This window comes from Pseudonaja textilis, chromosome Z (assembly GCF_049901715.1).
Source record: "Pseudonaja textilis isolate UNSWEBS1 chromosome Z, rPseTex1.2, whole genome shotgun sequence".
Lineage (NCBI taxonomy): Eukaryota > Metazoa > Chordata > Lepidosauria > Squamata > Elapidae > Pseudonaja > Pseudonaja textilis.
Window position 1 is genome coordinate 78,659,678 of NC_142008.1, and position 16,068 is coordinate 78,675,745.

The 16,068-nt window shown below is 41.1% G+C and overlaps 1 protein-coding gene across 1 annotated transcript in view; it reads right to left on the bottom strand.

Moving 5' to 3' along the window:
• COBL (cordon-bleu WH2 repeat protein) overlaps positions 1-16,068 on the bottom strand; it is a 109,200-nt gene that overhangs the window by 50,140 nt on the left and 42,992 nt on the right. Inside the window, 1 exon segment of the mRNA XM_026702343.2 lies at positions 15,602-15,787. Within this exon segment, the coding sequence (XP_026558128.2) occupies positions 15,602-15,787 (186 nt within the window).

The window sequence follows — 16,068 nt, forward strand, 5'->3', positions numbered from 1 at the left end:
GTTGAGATATATAAGTACATTCATAAAAATGGTAGATTATAAATATCTACAATCAATTATTCTATGAAAAGACACTCATGAGGAAAGTTATCTATTAGAAATAAATGCTGCAAATAAAAGAAATGAAAACATATATAAATAAAATCCAGTGAGATATTTTTCAAAACTCTTTGCAGCTGTGTTATTTTTTTCAGCCAATGTTGTTTTCCAAACTTTTAAATAATTCTTGCTAAAAGTAAAGGACTTAAAGTTCAATAATAATAATACTAGTAATACTAGTTCTTATACTACATTTAATATTTAAAAACATAAAGGAATTTTTTTGTATCACTTTATATTACCAGAGGAAAATGGCCAATGAAACATTAAAACAATTATTAAAAACCATTGAGCCACGGTGGCACAGTGGTTAGAATGCAGGCTACTTCTGCTGATCACCGACTGCCAGCAGTTTGGCAGTTCAGGTCTCTCTGGCTCAAGCTTGACTCAGTCTTCCATCCTTCCAAGGTCAGTAAAATGAGGACCCAAATTGTTGGGGGCAATATGCTGACTCTGTAAACCACTTAGAGAGGGCTATAAAGCACGTGCAATAGCACTTAGCATGTCTAAGTGCTATTGCTAGTGCTATTGTGTAATTTTTCAAATTTTGTCAGATACTTTCAATTACAATGAGTCATGATATGAATTCTAATCCAATCCAAAAAGATTTTGATTAAACTAGTATCTCTTAATCAATTGTTTTTTATTAAACTATATTTATAAGAAAATTTATGCTATAGCAATTAATATGAATTTTCTAAACTTTTTAGAAGTTTCTGAGAATTGAACAGAAATAAAATGTCATAGTCACAACAATGATTAAAACTGACTATTGAAATTATGAATTTAATAATCTTTGGATACTTTTTTTTTTGGTAGTTTGGTACCTGCCAGGACAAGTCACTATAGTTGGCAGTTTTTAAGAAGTAATTTTTCTTTGCCTGCTTCCCAGGGCTGCAAGGTTACCTAGTTGGCTTTGTGTCTAAGATGGGACTAGAACTCATGGTTTCCCATTTTCTAGCTTGGTGCCTTAACTAGTACACTCAATTGTTTCTTTTGGATATGTAAGTGGCATTCTAATAACACATACTATATGTTGTAGATACAATATCCATATCTCAGCACAGATAAGGTGGCTTTTATACGGATGCTTAGCATATCTACCAATTGTTATTCAAAGAAGTAGTACCCCAGCTAATGCCATGATATAGGATACATTAAAATGTATCTAGGGGCATTGTTCAGAGAGGCAGGGAAATGATGGTGTAAAAAGACAGAAAATATTGGGTCTATTAATTTAAATATTTTAGTCAATATCCTGTTTTGATTCAGCCCAAGTTTTATCCAGATCAAAAGTAGAATGTGCAAACAAGAAAAGGTCAGAATATGCCAGGTTACTATTAATTTGTCTCTTTAGAGCCAAATCTATCTAGCTGAGTAAGATGGACCAGGGAAGACCCTCCCCCAAACACGTATTTCACTCAGAATTTGAGTCAGCAGTCTTATTCAAGCCCCCAAGCCTAAGCCTGAACATTAAATTGTTTCACTGTTACAGACTTCTAAGCTTGGGGTTTCTTTATAGATACACAACTGAATGCATACAGCATTATACTCAGAATCTTGGCTTTAAATATCTTAATGGCTTCCAGGGCATAGTTATTTTCAAACTGATTTGCAAATTTAAAAATGCAACAGTTGCTTTTCATATGAAACATTCTCACTTGAAATTGACCAGCAGCTGGAAGACAAAAACTAAATATCCAACATAGGGAAGAGACTGGTCAAGTCAAGGGAGGAGTCAAATGGGGACTTAGTCTAGAATCACTAAATGGGCCCTACATGAGAGCAAATCCTTCATGAGAGCAAAGTCTCTCTCTCTCTCTCTCTCTCTCTCTCTCTCACACACACACACACACACACACACACAGAGAGAGAGAGTTGAACTTTATCTAGTCTCACCCAGGTGCAACATAGGCTTGAGCAATAAATCAGCTAATTGAATAAATGAATTCTCATATGGCTAATTGTTTAGGTCTGACACCTAATACTTGAAATAGTTAACTTATTCAATAAATTTCTCATTAATCATCCATCTAATTTGGGGATTTAAAGCATAAAGCAAAATAGAATCTAATTAATGACTTAAAGAGAACACCAAAAATATTTGTTTTGGTTAATTCCAAAGTATCCACTAGTAAAATGAAGCAATAAAACTCTGAGGTATCATCATAAAATAGACAAAGCAGAAAAAAAGTTGTTTTTTCAAGAGGCAACTGGACTCTCTGGTTTTCTTGAAGATGTTTTGCTTGTCATCCAAGAAGCTGCTGAAGAAACTTCTTGGGTGAAAAGTGAAACATCTTCAAAGAAAAACTAGAAAGTCCAGTTGGCTCTTGAAAAAAGCACCTTTGGGACAACCATGACTTGGATGACTGAGAATCTCCATAAACAGACAAAGCAGTAGTATCATCAGTATAATGAAGGGCAATGAGCAAGGAATAGATGATGGAATTCTGACTCAGCAGGTACCTTAAAAATATCACTAATACAAAAAGTTAAATAACAGTGGCACAGCGCTTTAGCTTTGTTTAATATATTTGCAAGGAGAGAAAGGTCAGATAAATTTCAAAAGTTAATTATAAGTTTTTTTAAATGTTGTCTGAAGTGACAACTAATTTACTTCAGTTGTCTGAAGTGACAACTAATTTACTTCAGAATCGTTCACAACTACTGTGAAATATGAAGGGTTCCTTAAGGCAAATTATAATATTTCTCAGGAAGATTATGTATTGTAACACATCTACAATATCCATGGCAAACTATCCATGGATTGTAATTATAGTTGATTGACAGGTTATGTGCCATCAAGTGTTTTTTTTTATTCTAATGATCATATATATTTTCTTCCTGATGACCTATCCCAAACCTGTTCTTTCAACAGTTCCCTCACCACCACTGTGAATCATCCATCTTACTGATTGCCCTCTTTTTTCTTCTTCCACCTTTTCTTGCATTACATCTTGTGCCAACCATTGCCAGGATGAGTGCAGCGTTTGAATTTTTAACTGACGGAAGCACAGACAATATTCATTTCTAGTAATTGTAAGTACTGCTGGATGAGATGATAGACTCTCATGAAGGACAATTCTTTATGTTCCAAATTACCAGAGACGAGATGGATGAATTCTGTTAAGTTTGGGAAATGAGAGGCTGAACCAGGGCATGGATGCAACAAATACTTTATTAGAATAATAAAGGACTGAACGTGCTAGCCAAGCCTGGAACTGGCTCGCAGCGATCAGCGACTGGTTGGACCCCCCAGTTGGCTGCTGGGAAGAACCAACCAATGGGCGAGGGCAGCCGCCCCGCTGCTTGTGAACGCGGACCTGGTGGGAACTCCTTAGAGTTCCAGGGACTCTAACACCCCTTTCCCCCAGATGCGAACACGCATAGTCTTTAAGATAGGCCGGAGGTTTATGCTGGCGCTCAGAACGGCGCAACTCTGGTGGGTTGTCTGTCAGTTCAGAGTCTGTAGGGAAGGCTGGATCGGTAGGGAGTCACGAGGCGCGTCCCTCGGTGCGGGTTGGCTCGGGACTCGTAGGGCTGGTCACTGGGACGAGCTCCCGTTGACTGGTTCGGACTGGTCAGCCATCAGGAAGTCGCTGTCCGTGTTCGGATTCCCTGGATCGGCTGCTGGTGTAAGCAGGTCACGGAATTGGTGCTGATGTGGGGTTGATGCTGTGGCCTCGCCTCGGTCTGTAATTCTGGGTCACTGCTGACAAGAGTGCTGTGGCGCCTCCGCAGCTGGTCAGGTGCCTTCTCCAGACTCGGCCGTCCTCCAGTCTGACCCGATGCATGACCTGGGTCCGGTGATGGCCACGATCTCGCCCGGGATCCATAGAGGGTCTCCAGTGAAGTTCCTCGCGAACACGGGTTCCTGTAAGACAAATGCTAACCCCGATGTGGAAGCGAGGGAGAGTCAGGGCAGTAATGTGGGTGAAGCCTGTCCAATACAGTCCGCAGGCGTCTGCCCATCAGGAGCTCAGCTGGGGACTTATTAGTGACTGTGCACGGGGTTGCGTGCTGGCTCATCAAGAAAGCGGAGAGTTTGTGGTGCCAGTCTTCCTTGCTGAACCTAGCTAGAGCTTCTTTAGTGGTCCTAATGGCTCTTTCAGCCAATCCGTTACTGGCAGGATGAAAGGGGGCCGTGAAGATGTGGCGGATGCCCAGGTTGGCAGCGAAACGGATGAACTCGGCTGATGCGAACTGGGGGCCATTGTGGGAAACAATAGAGTCTGGAAGCCCGTGTGTTACAAACAGGCGAGTTAATACCTTGGTAATAACTTGTGTGGTGGTTGTGAATAGTTGTGCCACGTCAATCCACTTAGAGTAGGAGTCTCGACCACCAGGAACATTTTTCCGTGCAACGGGCCGGCTAGGTCGATGTGAATTCTGGACCACGGAGCGCTGGCGCTTTCCCACTTAGTGGGGTGGCAATTGGAGGGTTGGAGCGGGATTCCTGGCAGGGATGGCAGGAGCTTACCCATCTGATGATGTCTTCGTCGAGGCCCGGCCACCATACGTAGCTGCGTGCTAATGCCTTCATTCTGACGATGCCAGGGTGCCCCTCATGCAACGCCTCCAGAACTCGGGTGCGCAGTGAGGTCGGGATGACCACTCGTGTGCCCCACAGCAAACAGCCCTGCAAACTGGATAATTCCTGTAGGCAGGTCTTGAAGCAGCGTAAATTTGGTTTCAACATCACCGCCCGCCACCCCTCCTCACCCAGTCCAGTACCTGGGCGATCGTTGTGTCAGTCTTGGATTTGGCCGCAATGTCAAGGGCAGTGATGGGAGGTCCAATTGGGTGACCTCAAAAATAGCATGGACGGTGCAGGGTCTTCAGCTGGAGCCGGCAGGGGCAGCGGCTGAGGCGTCTGCGTGGGACAACGTTTTACCTGGACGGTGTATGAGTCTATACAGAGTATGCCGCTAGAAAAAGAGTCCATCTCGTCATTCTAGGAGACAGGACTTGAGGGGTCTGTTTGTCCCCAGCTAGTAGACCCAGCTAGTAGACCCAGGAGAGGCTTATGATCCGTGACCAGCTCGAAAAAAGTGGCCAAAGAGAAATTCGTGAAATTTCTTCACTGCTGCGACAGCTGCTAGAGCTTCTTATCGATTTGGCTATAATTTCGCTCTGTGCATGAGAGCGTCCTGGAAAAAAAGCGATGGGAGCTTGAGCCATTGGGGAGCCTGTGGCTTAACACTGCCCCAATTCCAAAGGGATGCGTCTGCTGCTAGCACTAATGGAAGGTTGGGGTCGAACTGAATAAGGACCGCCTCTGGCGTGAGTAATGATTTGACTGCAAGCGGAGTCTTCTTTGTGACCCCAGTGCCAAGGCGATTTTTATCCAACAGTCTGTGCAGGGTTCTGCCACTGATGCTTTGTGGGGCAGGAAGGATGCGTAAAATTCAATAGTCCCAAGAAGGCCTGCAGTTCCGCTTTGGAGGTTGGAGTGGGTGCCTCGTGAATTGCCTTAACCTTGGACTCCAGGGGTGAATGCCTGAGGTGTCAATTTTATAACCCAGAAAGTCCACCTGTCTAGTGGCAATGGCACATTTTTCTTTTTAATTTGAGGCCATGCTGTCTGAACCTCTCTAACACTGCTCGAACTCTCTGGAAGAGTTGGGGTTTGTCCCTGGCCGAGACTAAGATGTCGTGAAGTAGGGTACTACGCTAGGGAGGCCCTGCAAAATCCGCTCCATGAGGGATTGAAAAATGCCAGGGGCAGCAGCTTACGCCAAATTGAGGCGCTTACACGGAAAGCACCCCTGTGAGTGACAATGGTCTGGAGTTCCGCTGTTTGGTTGTCAACAGGGAACTGCTGATACGCTTGAGACATGTCCAATTTGGCAAAAATGCTGCCAGGTTCAAAAGTGTGTAATAAGTGCTGAATGACGGGCACTGGGTGGCGCTAACTTGTAAAAACTTATTAATTGTGGTTTTGTAGTCCGAGCAAATTCTCAGGCTACCGTCTTTTTGAGGGTGTGACAATGGGCGTCTCCCATTTGGCGAAATCTGTTGGCTCAATGACCCCTTGTTTTAATAATTTATCAATTCAGCATCCAATTTAGGCCGAATAGCGAATGGGACTCTCTGCGGTTTTAGCCTGATTGGGACTGCTTGGGGAGTCGACTGAGAATGAGATAGGGGTACCGTTATAACACCCCAGCTCCTCGCTGAATACATCTGAGTAGTCAGCGAATAAGGAGTCAGTGTCAGAGGTTGAGACAGCATGGACTCCTGTTAGCCTAGGCCGAGATGGGGAAACCAATCAAGCCCCAAGAGTGTGGGGAGGTTGCCGTTAACTACCACTAGAGGTAGGTGACCTTTGAAAGTTTTAAAATTGACAAGGAACTTGCCTCTGCCGATTACAGGAATGTCCTTCCCCTGGTAGTCCTTCAGGCTAAACTGGCACTTCTGGAGCTGGCTTCTTGATAGGCTGGGCTGTAGCCTCTTGAGGGTGCTCCACGAGATAATTGAGGCGCTGACCCTGTGTCAACCTCCATGCGACAAGGTTTACCTTCTAACAAAATGGAGAGAGAGATTTTACTAATGGTATGGCAAGTGTGCTTGGCATGGGGGTAAAGTGCGACAGTTCAATACTTGCCTCTGAGGTCCAGAATGTGAGAAGGGAGGGTGCCTTTGTGCCGAGCTGTGAGGGCTTGACAGACTCTCGCTGATGTGCCCCTTTTTGTGGCAGATGTTGCAGGTGGCTCCTTTGAATTTGCAGGTGGCCCTCGGGTGAGATCCACCACAGGATAGGCACAGGGTGATGTTTGGGTGGACTGATGCTTTCTTGCTTGGCTCCTACCTGTGGTTGCCTGGCGTTGGCGAGGCGGTGGATGTCGGTTTCATCACTGGGGACTTCCTCTATGACCACCTCTTCGGAGTGGACTGGAACTGCCGTTGGCTTGGAAGTAGGACCTTGGATTTCGGAGGCTGAGTGTGCTGCGAGCTCTGCTGCCAGGGCCTCCTCGGCGGCTTGTGCGAGGTTGAGGTCTTTCTTAGCGAGTAGGCGCCTTTGGAGGTGGAGATCCTTGACTCCAGGAGGTTCCAAACCCACAATGGAGTGCTGCAGTCCTGAGGGCGGCCATGTACTGGTTGATGGTCTCTTTGCCTGATTGCTTCCTCATACGGAAGGTGAATCACCTGGCAATCTGTGAGGGTCTGGGAGAATAGTGGTTAGTAAGGATTTCTAACAGTTCTGACCATGGAGCGTTTTTAACTCACGTGGAGCCACGAGTGCTGTGGCAGTGTCAAAGCGATGGCTCCACAGTAGATCAGGAAATAAGATTTTTCCGGTGCTCCCCTGCATCAGCCAGCCCAATTGCGTCGATGTAATGGTTAAAGCGGTTCTTGTATGACTCCCACTTCTCCTCATCTGGTTTGAGCGCTGGGAAGACTGGATTGGAATTCATAGTGAGGAAATCAGGTTGTCTAATCTGTTGGAAAAAATCTCTCTGGGGCAGCAGCAGGAAGGTTTCTTGTGCCTGTGTCAGGCAAGTGACTTCAGCTCTGGAGAGGCTTTTCACAGCTCTCTCTCTCTCTGGGCTAACACGTGGTTAGGCTGCCCGGCCGTTGGCAGCGTTTTGAAATTCGCGCCTGCGTGGCGTCAGTGACTTGAATTACAGCACCGCGCTGTACTTTTAGGGCAGAAATTCAAATGACAGCCGTTTGAATTTCGCGCCTAAAGAAAGCAGCGGTTGCGGCTCGCAGCCTTCACTTTCCCTGTAGCTTGGCTAACAAGCGGCTACAGACGCTTCTCACTCTCGCTGCTTGCTGACTGCGGATCAGCGTTCGCTTTCGTTGTCTGCTGATCGTTCTCTCTAGCTGTGGATCAGCGTTTGCTCTTGTGCCTTCTGATCGCTCTCTCTGGCTGCGGATCAGCGGCTTAGTGATTCAGCGGTTGCAATGTGCCTCTGGTAGCCATCCCATCCTCATCGCCAGTGTTAAGTTTGGGAAATGAGAGGCTGAACCAGGGCATGGATGCAACAAATACTTTATTAGAATAATAAAGGACTGAACGTGCTAGCCAAGCCTGGAACTGGCTCGCAGCAATCAGCGACTGGTTGGACCCCGCAGCCTGCTTTTATAGCTGGCTGCTGGGGAGAACCAACCAATGGGCGAGGGACAGCCGCCCCGCAGCACGAACGGACCTGAGTGGGAACTCCTTAGAGTTCCAGGGACATAACAAATTCCATTTAAGGAAAATAAGATTCCTCTGCCCGTCCTGTGCCTACCCTTGACAACAGTCTGAAACTATAAGAATCCTGAATCCACATTTTACATATTGGAGGCTTCTGAACATGTTTGTAGTGTTTTTTCTGTTTTTCTTACAAGAAGTTGATAAAAAAGAAAATTGGATTCTATTTAGGAAAAAGAGGAAGGTGTTTTTTTTCTGCCAAAACAAACATCCTCAGACCAGTGAAGTCTCTGCATTTCAATGGCTGAGAAAATATTTGGTGATGCAAATGGACTTCCATAAGTGGAAATAGATTTAATAATGAGTTTGTACAGTGGAAATCTCAACAATTTCAGTAACTGGATATTTTTAATGGATATTATTTCCTGACACTTCCAGTCTGTTTAGCTAGTAATAGAGGAGTATGGGTAAAGCTATCCTACAGTGTTATAAGCCATTTAATTTTTTCAAACCATCTACAATGACAGTTGTAATACTTAAGGGGAACAAATTCCATATCTTGATTATGTGTGTGTGCAAATGTTTTGTTCTGAATCTCCCAGTGTTTAATTTAAATGGAAAAGAACTTTTAACTTTTCCATACCATGTACATTTTATGTCTTCTTTCTTGCTTTTACCACAACTAAATAATCTTATGGAGAATTGTGTTACTTTAATTTTGCTTTTATATACATACATACCAGTTCATATTGTACATACATACATTTATGCATGCACATAAAAGTTTTGCTTTACTACATTTTGAGGTGGTAAAAGTTCTGTTTATAATCTTATATATTTATATGAAAAAAATTACACAATTTTCCTTTCCTTTCCTAATGCTTCCAAGCCTGGAATGTATGCTTCTTACAGCATCCTTAGATTGGTCTGGTATTTTTCATATCCACTGTGATTACAATATCCTTTCCTGGTCAGTTTTTTCCAGCTCAGATATTAATAATGCACAGTAGTTCTCATTTAGAAATTTCCTTTCTTTGGTGACCATTTAGCAGTTACAATGGTGATGAAAAAGCAATTTTGAGACCAATCGTTACCTATACAGACCTGGCACAGAAAAGCAAAGAAAAGCTGAAGTAAGATCATAACCACAGTTATGATTTTATCTAGCAATCACTTCCCTTAATGAAGTGATAACTACAGCAAATGAGGAATACCTGTAAATTTGAGATGTTGCTTTCTAGCTGCAATTGCATATTTTAAAGGCCACTTACTGGTTTGAAGAGATCCTTTTGCAAGTCCTCACAATTATTTTGTTTTTAACTTTACTATCTTGAATAGTTTTGTAACAGAACAAACTCAATCATTTCACTTCTCAATGAGTCCATATAACTTACAAGCTAATTAAAAAAACACAGTCCCAGTCTTGACCTCCTTCTAAATATCCTTCTAATATAAAATAATATATAAATATAAATAATATAAATAATTGCCCTTTTATTTCTACTATTTTCTACATTGAGCAACAGTGTGCTTGTCCAGTATTATTAATATTTTTCCTTTGGTAAATTTGTATGGAGAAATAATACTTTTAATATTTCAAACTTTACTTTATAACTTTATATTGGCAAACTTTATATTTATATTTATAACTTTATATTGGCAAAACTTTAAGCACACTGTCATGAGTGCACAATGTCAATGAATTTTTTTTAATATTCTAGGTTTCATGAACAACATATGAATTTATATAACATTATGTGCAAATAAGAACAAAGACTGCTAAGAACAAGATCACCACCACAGCTCTTTCTATTAGAGAGCAGGAGGTACAATTGTTTCTTTTCTGAAGAGATCCAAACTCTAAAATGTTCTCTCTTCAAATTTCATCATGTGCTTTTCTGTACAAATTCAATACTCATTTTACTATAATTTAACAGTTATGTTATTATTGCATTGTTGACACTTCATTGTCTTTGTTATTCTTATATTATTGCTTAAAATTTGTATTGGACTTATATTTGGTATTCAAAAAGTTTATTATTATGCTTAGTAGAATGGGTGTTATTATATACACTGCTCAAAAAAAATAAAGGGAACACAAAAATAAGACATCCTAGATCTGAATGAATGAAATATTCTTATTAAATATTTTGTTCATTACATAGTTGAATGTGCTGACAACAAAATCACACAAAAATTATCAATGGAAATCAAATTTAGCAACCCATGGAGATCTGGATTTGGAGTTACACTCAAAATTAAAGCGGAAAAAAACACTACAGGCCAATCCAACTTTGATGTAATGTCCTTAAAACAAGTCAAAATGAGGCTCAGTAGTGTGCATGGCCTCCACATGCCTGTCTGACCTCCCTACAATGCCTGGGCATGCTCCTGATGAGGTGGCAGATGGTCTCCTGAGGGATCTCCTCCCACACCTGGACTAAACCATCCCCCAACTCCTGGACAGTCTGTGGTGCAACATGGCATTGGTGGATGGAGTGAGACATGATGTCCCAGATGTGCTCAATTGGATTCAGGTCTGGGGAATGGGCGGACCAGTCCATAGCATCAATGCCTTCGTCTTGCAGGAATTGCTGACACACTCGAGCCACATGAGGTCTAGCACTGTCTTGCATTAGGAGGAACCCAGGGCCAACTGCACCAGCATATGGTCTCACAAGGGGCCTGAGGATCTCATCTCGGTACCTAATGGCAGTCAGGCTACCTCTGGCGAGCACATGGAGGGCTGTGCAGCCCCCCTAAAGAAATGCCACCCCACACCATTACTGACCCACTGCCAAACCAGTCATGCTAGAGGATGTTGCAGGCAGCAGAACATTCTCCATGGCATCTCCAGACCCTGTCACGTCTGTCACATATACTCAATGTGAACCTGCTTTCATCTGTGAAGAGCACAGGGTGCCAGTGGAGAATTTGCGTTGAATTTACATCCTGCACAGTGTTGGGCTATAAGCACAACTCCCACCTGTGGACATCAGGCCCTCATACCACCTTCATGGAGTCTGTCCCTGACTGTTTGAGCAGCCACATGCACATTTGTGGCCTGCTGGAGGTCATTTTGCAGAGCTCTGGCAGTGCTCCTCCTGTCCCTCCTTGCACAAAGGGGGAGGTGGCGGTCCTGAAGCTGGGTTGTTGCCTTCCTACGGCCTCCTCCTTGTCTCCTGATGTACTTCCCTGTCTCCTGGTAGCGCCTCCATGCTCTGGACACTACACTGACAGACACAGCAAACCTTCTTGACACAGCTCCCATTGATGTGCCATCCTGGATGAGCTGCACTACCTGAGCCATTTGTGTGGGTGTAGACTCCATCTCATGCTACCACTAGAGTGAAAGCACCGCCAGCATTCAAAAGTGACCAAACCATCAGCCAGAAAGCATAGGAACTGAGAAGTGGTCTGTGGTCACCACCTGCAGAATCACTCCTTTATTGGGGATGTCTTGCTAACTGCCTATGCTTTCCATCTGTTGTCTATTCCCTTTGCAGAACAGCATGTGAAATTGATTGTCAATCAGTGTGGACAGTTTGATTTCACAGAAGTGTGATTGACTTGGAGTTACATTGTGTTGTTTAAGTGTTCCCTTTATTTTTTTGAGCAGTGTATATTATAAATTAAGGCAGCAATGCCCTATTTTATCACATTGGAGAAACTTAACCTCCTATTCTTACTGACCCACTTGATTAATATTCTTTAAAATAGTGAAACAACCTTGCTGCTTAACTTATTATAAATATAAATTTTAATCAAAGGGTCATTTTAAAATAGGAAGCATGTGTGTCTAATGATAGTAGGTACTCATCTTTCCCCTCATATTTAAATATAGAATTCTAATTGCATAAATAAATCCATGATTAAATGTTCTATACTTGAAGGTGGGGGAGGGATTTCTGCTATCTTTCAGGACAGGCAGGTAGATACAACACATGTAAGACATAAAGACACATATACACAACATACATATTTCACAAAGAAATGTATATTATAAGAACAACATAATTACAACACCAATACACATAGTGCCTGACTTACAACCACATTGCTAATAATTTGTATTGTGTTGGTTTTTCTAAAAGCTTAATGTGAAAAATTAGATAAAAGATTCGATAAACTCATAACAATTTCAAATCATCCTAAAGAAGACATCCAGACAAAGGCAATTAAATCAACCATGGAATGGAAATTAATTCACTATTAACAGACTTGAAAGAGAATAAGTTTTGTTTGATAACTGGAGACTTGCTAAAAGAGGCTGAAGAAGCCATTAATGAATTGGACCTTCTCAGAAAAGTTGATGGACTTTGCGGAATAGAACTATTTATGCAACTAGAAGACAGTTGCCAAGATGTATCTCTGGACACCTACATAACTGGATAGAAGCATTCTGTCAAACAGACAACAAATGGTCAAAATTGAGAGCGTCCTATCAAATTCTGTACCTGTCAACAGTGGTGTCCCCCAAGGCAGTGTTTTAGGACCAACTCTCTTCATACTCTACATAAATGACCTCTGTGAACATATTAAGAGCAACTGTGTTCTCTTCACTGATGATGTAAAGCTATTCAACACCACAGACAATACTACTACCCTCCAAAAAGACCTATCAGAATGGTCAATCAAATGGCAACTTCAAATCTCAACAAATAAATGCTCTGTCTTACATATTGGCAAAAAAAAATCAGAAAATAAAATACAAGCTAAATAGTCAAGACCTTGTTGAGGATCCAGTGCTAGAGCCCACTGTAACTACATAACCAAAAAGGCATTAAGAGTTGTTAATCTAATCCTACATAGCTTCTTCTCTGGTAATACCATACTACTAACTAGAGCATACAAAACATTTGCTAGACCTATACTTGAATACAGCTCTTCAGTCTGGAACCCACATTACGTATCTGATATTAACACAATTAAGAAAGTCCAGAAATATTTCACAAGAAGAGTTCTCCTCTCCTCTGCTAATTGCAGAATACCTTATGCCACCAGATTTGAAACTCTAGACCTAGAAAACCTAGAACTATGCCGCCTTCGGTCCGATCTAAATAATAGTATATAAAATCATACATTGTAATGTCCTACCTGCAAATGAATACTTCAGCTTCAATCATAACAATACAAGAGCAAACAATAGATACAAACTCAAGCACCAAACTTGATTGCAGAAAATGCAACTTCAGCAACAGAATGGTCAATACTCTACCTGACTCTGTGGTTTCTTCCCCAAACCCCAAAAACTTTAACCTTAGACTGTCTACTATTGACCTCACCCACTTCCAAGGAGGCCTGTAGAGGGCATGCATAAGTGCACCAATCGTGACTACCATCCCTGTCCTATTGTTTCTTTTTATTTTTCTTATAAGTATCTATCTCATGTATCTTGTAAGCGATTGACAAATCAAATAAATAAATAAAAATAAATAAAACATTGTGTCCCAAATTTACTTAGCATCAAGTGCCATGGAGATATCCTCAATGGAGAATCTATGTTTCAGGGGTGTGAAAAGCAGTTGTTTGCAAAGACAGTACTCTTCAATATCTTCATAAATGGCTTACATAAGAGAATAGAAGGAGAACTCATCAAATTTGCAGATGACACCAAGCTGGCAGGAATAGCCAACACACCAGAAGACAAACTCAAGATCCAAAAAGATCTTGACAGACTTGAACAATGGGCCCTATCCAACAACAATGTGTGTCAGCAGCCAAAAATGCTAATACAAAATACTTGGTTGTATAAACAGATTCATAGAATCAAAATCACTTGCAGTATTACTATCACTTATAAAACCTTAATAAGACCACGCCTGGAATATTACATCTCGTTTTGGTCACCTCACCACAAAAAAGTTGTTGAGACCTTGGCTAAAGTACAGAGAAAATCAACTAAGATGATTAAAGGACTAGGGTCTAAAACATATGAAGAACGTTGCAGGATTTGGGTTTGGCTAATCTACAGAAAAGAAGTACTAGAGGTGACATGAGAGCAGTATTCCATTATTTGAGGGGCTGCCACAAAGAGGAGGGCATCAACTTACTTTTCAAAGCACCAGAGAACAGGACAAGAAACTATAGATGGAAACTAATCAAGGAAAGAAGCAATTTGGAATTGAGAAGAAACTTCCTAACAGTGAGAAAAATTAACCAGTGAAACAGCTTATCCTCAGAAGTTGTGGGCTCTTCATCACAGAAGGATTTTAAGAAGAGATTGGACAGCCACTTGTCTGAAATAGAAGGATCTCCTGCTTGAGTAGGGGATTGGATTAGAAGATTTCCAAACAGATCTTCTGCTTATTCTATTCTATTCCCAAATGATAATCAGCTGTTTTCTTCAATTTCTCCAAAATTTTACCCAGATTGTAGACTCTTCCCCCTCACCTCTTCTTCATGAAATACTTCTTCTAAAAAAAAATAAGCTTCAAAATTAAACACAGTCAATACATTTCATTTCCAGAATTAAATGTCCCAATAATATAAACTTTTGCCATTTTGGTATTTCAGCATTAGTTTATTAGTTACCAACCTAAAATATTACTGCCAGCATTTGATGAAAAAGAATTTAAATTAATGCCTTCTAAGCTTACAGCTTTCATTTTTAAATATTTTTTCTATAATAAACCAAAATAAATATATAAATATAATCCTGTCTCATATAATTGCTTTATTATTTCTCATATTACCTTGAACAAGACATTTGATTGGGAAAACAAAAAACAATAAAATATTTCTAGTGAATCCTTTATTTCTCCATTTTCTTTTATTTTCAATGTATATCACTACCAAAACTAGCCAGAACTGTTTTCATTTCCTTATGGGATCATCAAAATGATGTGTGTCACCTCATTTCAGAAAATCCAGGTCATATAAGGAAAACCCCACAGTGAATTTTCTACTGGTATGTATGCCAATGTTACTTCAGTTCTCCAGAGAATCAATAAAATTATACAAAGGAGCTGATTACAAAGCCTTCACCCTCACAGGGACAAATTCCTGAAACAATGTGAGACTAATACCTATTGTACTAGTTCATACAAAACAAAAATTCCAAGGACCAAAGAATTTACTTGGCCTCTGAACCAGATACTCAACTCAGGCTTTCCAAGGAGGAATCAAACTTTTAAAAGCGGTTGCATCGGCTGAATACTGACCATGCTGTAGTAATTTCAGATGATGTCTACTTCTTTTCTCTAAAATATTTTTTATAGGGAATTTAATTAGACATTAAACAATGCTACTGTCTGCTTGTTGGTTATTCTTGGTCATTCTATCCAGTTCGCATTTGCAGATCAAGAAATTTTCTGAGTATTTATCAGTCAATTTATATTTCTAATGTATGTGTCTTACCGGACTTGGCGTTTTTATTTCTCTGTCTGGTTTCCCATCTGAAAAGGGTGGAATTACTGGTATGGGAGGTGGTCTCCGCTTCTTTATTTCAGTGCTTGTGGTTGTCCCTGATATATTCCCAAATGATAATGATGGCTCTACCTTTGCAGAACATAAATTTCTTAAAGAATCCGCTATCACTGTTTCCTGTAATCAGATGAACAAACCAGCATTGAAATTTATTAATGTGACATTTCAAAACCATTTATTATAAATTTACCTGAAACAATATCAAAATGCTGCTTGATATTTCATCCTATTTATGTTGGCCCTCCAAACCATGGTTTTTGCCAGCTGTCTGACAATTTCTTTATATAGTGCCCTGCTAGATGGTTGCATTTAATCATAGTAACTAATTAAATGCACTTTCTGTGTATTTTTCCACCATTCTGTTTTCATCTTTTTAATGTATTTTGGTTGATTTTTTT